The sequence below is a fragment of the Cnephaeus nilssonii genome (genome assembly GCF_951640355.1).
Source record: "Cnephaeus nilssonii genome assembly, chromosome: 15".
Taxonomy (NCBI): domain Eukaryota; kingdom Metazoa; phylum Chordata; class Mammalia; order Chiroptera; family Vespertilionidae; genus Cnephaeus; species Cnephaeus nilssonii.
In genome coordinates this window covers 53065499-53071498 of record NC_137086.1, presented here as the reverse complement: position 1 = coordinate 53071498, position 6000 = coordinate 53065499, and the positions used below count along the sequence as shown (strand labels likewise).

At 42.9% G+C, this 6000-nt stretch overlaps 1 protein-coding gene across 1 annotated transcript in view; it reads right to left on the bottom strand.

The window, feature by feature from the left end:
• KCMF1 (potassium channel modulatory factor 1) overlaps positions 1-6000 on the bottom strand; it is a 58227-nt gene that overhangs the window by 3739 nt on the left and 48488 nt on the right. Inside the window, exon 6 of the mRNA XM_079792788.1 lies at positions 4036-4318. Coding sequence (XP_079648914.1) covers positions 4036-4318 — 283 coding nt within the window. The remainder of the gene's footprint in view (positions 1-4035; positions 4319-6000) is intronic.

Genomic DNA, 6000 nt, shown 5'->3' with positions numbered 1-6000 from the left:
GGGCTACTCTGGGGCAGAGCTGCTCCCTGAGCCGGGAGCACCTGGGGCACAGTGGGGCTACTCCGGGCAGAGCTGCTCCCTGAGCCGGGAGCACCTGGGGCACAGTGGGGCTACTCTGGGGCAGAGCTCCTCCCTGAGCCGGGAGCACCTGGGGCACAGTGGGGCTACTCCGGGCAGAGCTGCTCCCTGAGCCGGGAGCACCTGGGGCACAGTGGGGCTACTCTGGGGCAGAGCTGCTCCCTGAGCCGGGAGCACCTGGGGCACAGTGGGGCTACTCCGGGCAGAGCTGCTCCCTGAGCCGGGAGCACCTGGGGCACAGTGGGGCTACTCCGGGCAGAGCTGCTCCCTGAGAGCCGGGTGCACTGGTGGCACACAGGGGCTACTCTGGGGCAGAGCTGCTCCCTGAGAGCCGGGAGCACTGACGGCACACAGGGGCCTGCTCCAGCTCCACTACAGTGGCACCTGCCCTCTGCTGTCCCACCGATGCTGAGAGGCACAGGACAGGTGCTTCCCAAAGTAACAATGAAGGATACATACTGGGCACTTCCTAGAGGCCAGGCTCTGTGTTAAGTGCTTTTTGTATGTAGTATCTCTTTTAACTCCTATGAGTTAAGTCCTGTTATTATCAACATTTTAAAGGAAGAGGAAACTGAAGCAGAGGTTAAGGGACTCTCAAAATCTCATAGCTGTCAAGTTCAACACCACTGAATGATTAGATCTATGGCACAGAAAACAAAGGAAAATATCTGAATTTCAGAACTTGAAGAAAGCAAAAGGATGTGGAAAGTAATTACATAAAAAGCCATTAAATCAACATTGCAAGAAAATGACTGAGGACATTTATGGTAAAAAACAAATAAGACTGTCATAAGAGTCCTGGCCCGTGTGGCTCAGCTGGTTGAGCGCCGTCCCATGCACCAAGAAAGAGGATGCAGGTTTGCTTCCCAGTCAGGGCACATGCCAGGGTGGTGTGCTTGATCCCCCATGGGAGGCGTGCAGGAGGCAGCCGATTGATGTCTCTCTCTCCTTCTCCCTTCCTCCCCTCTCTAAAATCAATAAAAACATTTTTTAAAAAAGAATATCATAAGTATCAAATGGAATAGAAGACTGAGCAATAGGCTACATATTCTCAATCAAAAACTATAAAAGTATTAAGAATTGAAATACATCCCACACCCTTTGTTTTGGAAAAGGCCTCCAGAAAAGGGGAGTGGAGGGTGGTGGGGAACAACCCTAAGTCTAAGTCAAAGCCCTTGTAGAAAAATAAAGTATGTATAGAGGAATAACTATATAGTAAGCAGAAAAACTAGAAGCATATAGGCTGAGGCTCCAATCCTTTGGAGATCATGTAATTCCAATATTACTGTTTTGTTATTTTAGGAAATAACTGAAAAAAGTTTCATTCCTGAGAGGTAGCTAAAATCTGGTATGAGGGCTAGGTTTCTGATGGGCCAGACTGCACCTGGGATGGAGAAGTAGCCAAAATAGCTGGCTCCACCTCCAAGACTGAAACCTGACACAGGCACTTAATCATTTCTAAAAGGTCAACCATTTTGAATCCCAAAAAATTGTGTTCTCACCATCAGTTTCAGGGCAACACGAACAGAAATTGTCCCTGGCCAAAGAGACCAAAGGTCAGGCTTGAGCTCACACATAGCGCAGAATAGCTGTGTGAGCAGAGACCAGGTTTTTGCCTGGAGATACTGCCGCCACTCTCCTGGCCTTGAACAACACAAGGCATGTTCATATACTACTTGAAGTTCTGAGAAGTCCAACAGTAAATAAATTATTTCGGTTACTTAGTTTTGCCCAAACTTATTCATTAGGGGAAAAAAATTAACATAATTAACTACATATATTCCTTAGAATATATAAAGTTCCAGGGAATATTTTTGGGGAAATACTGCCTTAGGTAAATAGTGATTCAGGAACAAATGATACAATGGAAGATGTGGGAAATGGTCTACAAACTGCAAGGTGCTATGCAATGTACAGCATCAGATGACAGCAGGGGCCTTCAAGAATCGAAGGAAAGCACTCAGAGTCACCACAGCATTCCCTGGGAGCTGGATGTCTAGTGTAGAAAAACTGTAGAGAAAAATCCCACATCAAGCCCACTGAGTCTGGGGCTAACAAAACAACAACGAAAAAACAAACAATGGGGCAGAAAGATGTCTTTTCTAAAGGGCATTGGCTAGACATTCATTCCACCCACAGGTCAGTGGGCTCTCAGAGGATACACGCATTGGTAGGTCTCCTTTCTGAGGTAGGAACCTAGATCTGGCAACTTAGAGGTTTGCTGCTGGTCAATCCCTACAGGTAAGGTTACATGGCAGTAGGCTGGAGCTATCTGTGGCTCTGTGATTTATGGTGAAGCAACATTTTCTGACAATCTAAAGGTAAATTCCCCATTTGAAACTTACGTCTTAGATCCATAACAAATGATAATAATGGGCCCCATTAACTGGGCCTTTACTCTATGCCAGATGCTGAGCCAGACCCTATACATACCAGTATTTCAATTCATCCTGAAAACAATTCTCTCTCAAAACTCATAGAATATCAATGATAACATTGAGGTTTGGAGAAGTTAGTGACTTGCCTAATGTCCAAACTAGTAAGTGCCAAACTGGGGTTCTAGTCAGGGTCCACAAACACTTTCTATTCTGCATCCACAGTATATTATTTACTAGTACAACTCGGTAAATGTGCCAGAGATATGTAAAAGTATGAGATAAAAACATTTACATAGAAATAGTATTTCCTTCTAACATCTAACTGTCACACACATTGCATTTTAGAGACAACTGATGGATTACAGTTTTCTTTTTTAAAAAAATATATTTTCATTGATTTCAGAGAGGAAGGGAGAGGGAAAGATAGAAACATCAATGATCAGAGAGAATCATTGATAAACTGCCTCCTGCACGCCCCCTACTGGGGATCGAGCCCACAACCCGAGCATGTGCCCTTGACCGGAATCGAACCTGGGACCCTTCAGTCCGATGCTCTATCCACTGAGCCAAGCCGGCGAGGGCTACCGTAGTTTTCTTCTTTATTTTAGTTTTACTTTATTTTCCTCTATGTTCCATTAAAAGCCCAAATTAGTCCAGATTCACTCTCTGTTGGGCCAAAGTCTACTCATCATTGCTCTTTCTAAACTCCTTTATATTCTTAAAAGTCACAGCAAATGCCTGTGAGGTTTTGGGCACAGGAACATATTCAGTTGCTAATGGTAGTTTTTAGAAGCAAATACAAATTCTACTCCATCCAGTAGAGCCACTTACTGTGTATACAGAATATTTTTTTACACTGTGACAAACCCTTTTTTAGTACTTTTGTGTGTGCTGACCATAAGAATTTAAATACCGCTTCTTTACAAAGTCACAGGAGAAAACCATGTTATGAAATCCTCTCTTGTATCTTTTAATATTTCATAGCAGACTGAAAATGGTAATAAAGAGAAATTAATTATAACAAATGTACCTAATACATCCTATATATGTAATGATACGGTGTTTAAGTTTTATGGGCAACCTGGGAAAAGAAATTCTTATTAGATAATGATATGCTGTTAGAACAGGATCACCAGCATTCTTACTTTATCTGAAATAAGAATTATTTTTTCATATACTTAGGGAAATATTAAACATGCAGTTTTGTGTGTGTTTTTTAAAATATTTTTTTATTGATTTCAAAGAGGAAGGGAGAGAGAGAGATAGAAACATCAATGATGAGAATCATTGATCGACTATCTCCTGCATGCCCCTACTGGAGAGAAAGCCGGCAATCTGGGCATGTGCCCTGACCAGGAATAGAACTGTGACCTCCTGGTTCATAGGTCGAGGCTCAACCACTGAGCCACACTGGCTAGGTTGAATGTGCAATTCTGATCAAAGACCCATGGGCTTTAATGGTTTGATCAAAGACAGAGTGTTCAAGAACATACATAAGCACAAGAGAGAAAAGATCATTTCAGACTGAGTAGAGCTAATGAAACGCTGCTTCTGAAAGAAATGTTAATAAATGAGCTACCTTGTTAAAAGAAACTGGGAATTCTGGAGAGTCTGCTGACTGCTTTCTGTGTTAGCTGGGTTGGGCGTTGCCGTGGACTGTGTGATTGTAGTGGTGACACTGCTTGTGTTAGTGCGCCGGCTTGCATTGCGTGCGGTCTCCAGTTGCTGCCGTGCCGCCTGGGCGTGCTGCCGTTCTAGCTGCAGCTGCATCTGCAGTTGTTGTAACTGAGAAGCGGAAGGGCCAGAAGAATTAAGCTGTCCTCCTGCAGAACGTCTCACTCCTGATAACTGAGATAAAAGCTCTGCCAATGGAAATGAAGATGATTAATGTCTACTTAAATATTGCAGAAAACAAAATGGTGCACTCTTCTACCTGAGGAACATTAAAATGGAGGGCCCACAGGCAGGTACCCATGGCAACATTTAGTTTCAGTTTGGAACTCAACACTTTTTAGAATACCTCTTGGAGGCAGGAGGTGTTATGTGTGGGGAATGCACATATGAATATTAACCCACATACAATTATTTTTGTTTTAGGCAAAACATAACAGATTGTTGAAGTTATTTGCTTAATGAGCTAATTTAGTTATACTTTCTCTACTTTTTAGTAGATTAAAGTGGTTCATCCTCTAACCAATCAGAGTATAAACCCTCTGCATGAATTCCACCAAAACAAGACACTTCCCAGTTCTTAGAATAGTGCCGATACATAGTAGGCACTCAAACATTTACTCAGTGATTGAATGAATGAATGATCAGAATGAAACCCAAGAGACCTTTCCCACTTGCCTCGGCCTTCCCTCTGGCACTGTCACATGAGAAGTCCAGAGCACCACTGGACTCTGGAGTAAGGCTGATGGGCCCCGACTGTGCAGCCTCCTTGCTCTATTCCGATCCACCCTCATCAAGAGTGAGGTGACCTCTGTCCCTGCATCTTCATCTAAGAAGGTGCAGTCATGCCTTCTCCCACCTGGAGGGTCACCTGGAGTTGACAATTGCCTTGTAGACATTCCCAGGCTATCAAATGTTCTTCATCATTAAAACTCAGCTGAGAAACTATTTTAAGTTTTAGTTTTAGAACCTCGCTATCAATGAGAGCAAGTAAATACTGGATTTCCTTTGGATAAACAAACATTTTTTAAAATCCAAAACTCAAGTTTATTGAATGTATTGCACATCCAATGCCCAAAGCACATCTGGAATGAAGATTTTACATGCATATCTCACATTTTAAAGAACAGTTATGAGTAAAATGGATCCTAGTTTCCGTCACAGATTTACGCCTGTCAGTGTGTCAGCATGCTCTGCGAGCCACACCATGGCTTCCAGGCACCGTGTGCACTCAGATCTGCTCCAGGCCTCCCATTCTCACTGCCTGTCTGTGCCTGTCAATTTTAGGATACACTTACTTTAAAAAAAAAATTAAATTTACTGAGGTAACATTGGTTAATAACATGATATAAATTCCAGGTGTACAACATAATTCGATATCTGTATACTCTATTGTGTGCACATCCACCCAAAGTCTAATCTCCTCCCATTACCTACAGTGATTTCTGACATTTTATTTTGACTCTCAACTCCTGTGTTCTGTGGCTGGCTTCTAGGTTAGCCATGCACTAAACCCTGCAAAACTCCATGTTCAAATGTTGTTTTTTAGTAAGACTTCACCAAGCTATTAAAACATGTACTTTTTGGTATGTTTGATACCAACATAGCTCCCAAAACAAAGCAAGAACAGAGAAATTCCTACTTTACTTTCTTGCATGAGAAGAGCTGAATTATTTTTTTTAAAAATTTAATAAATCTTTATTGTTCAGATTATTACAATTGTTCCTTTTTTCCCCCCCATAGCTTCCCCTCCACCCGGTTGCCACCCCACCCTCTGCCCTTATCTCCCCCCACTGTCCTCATCCATAGGTATACGATTTTTGTCCAGTCTCTTCCCGCAACCCCCACATCCCTTTCCCCCCGAGAATTGTCA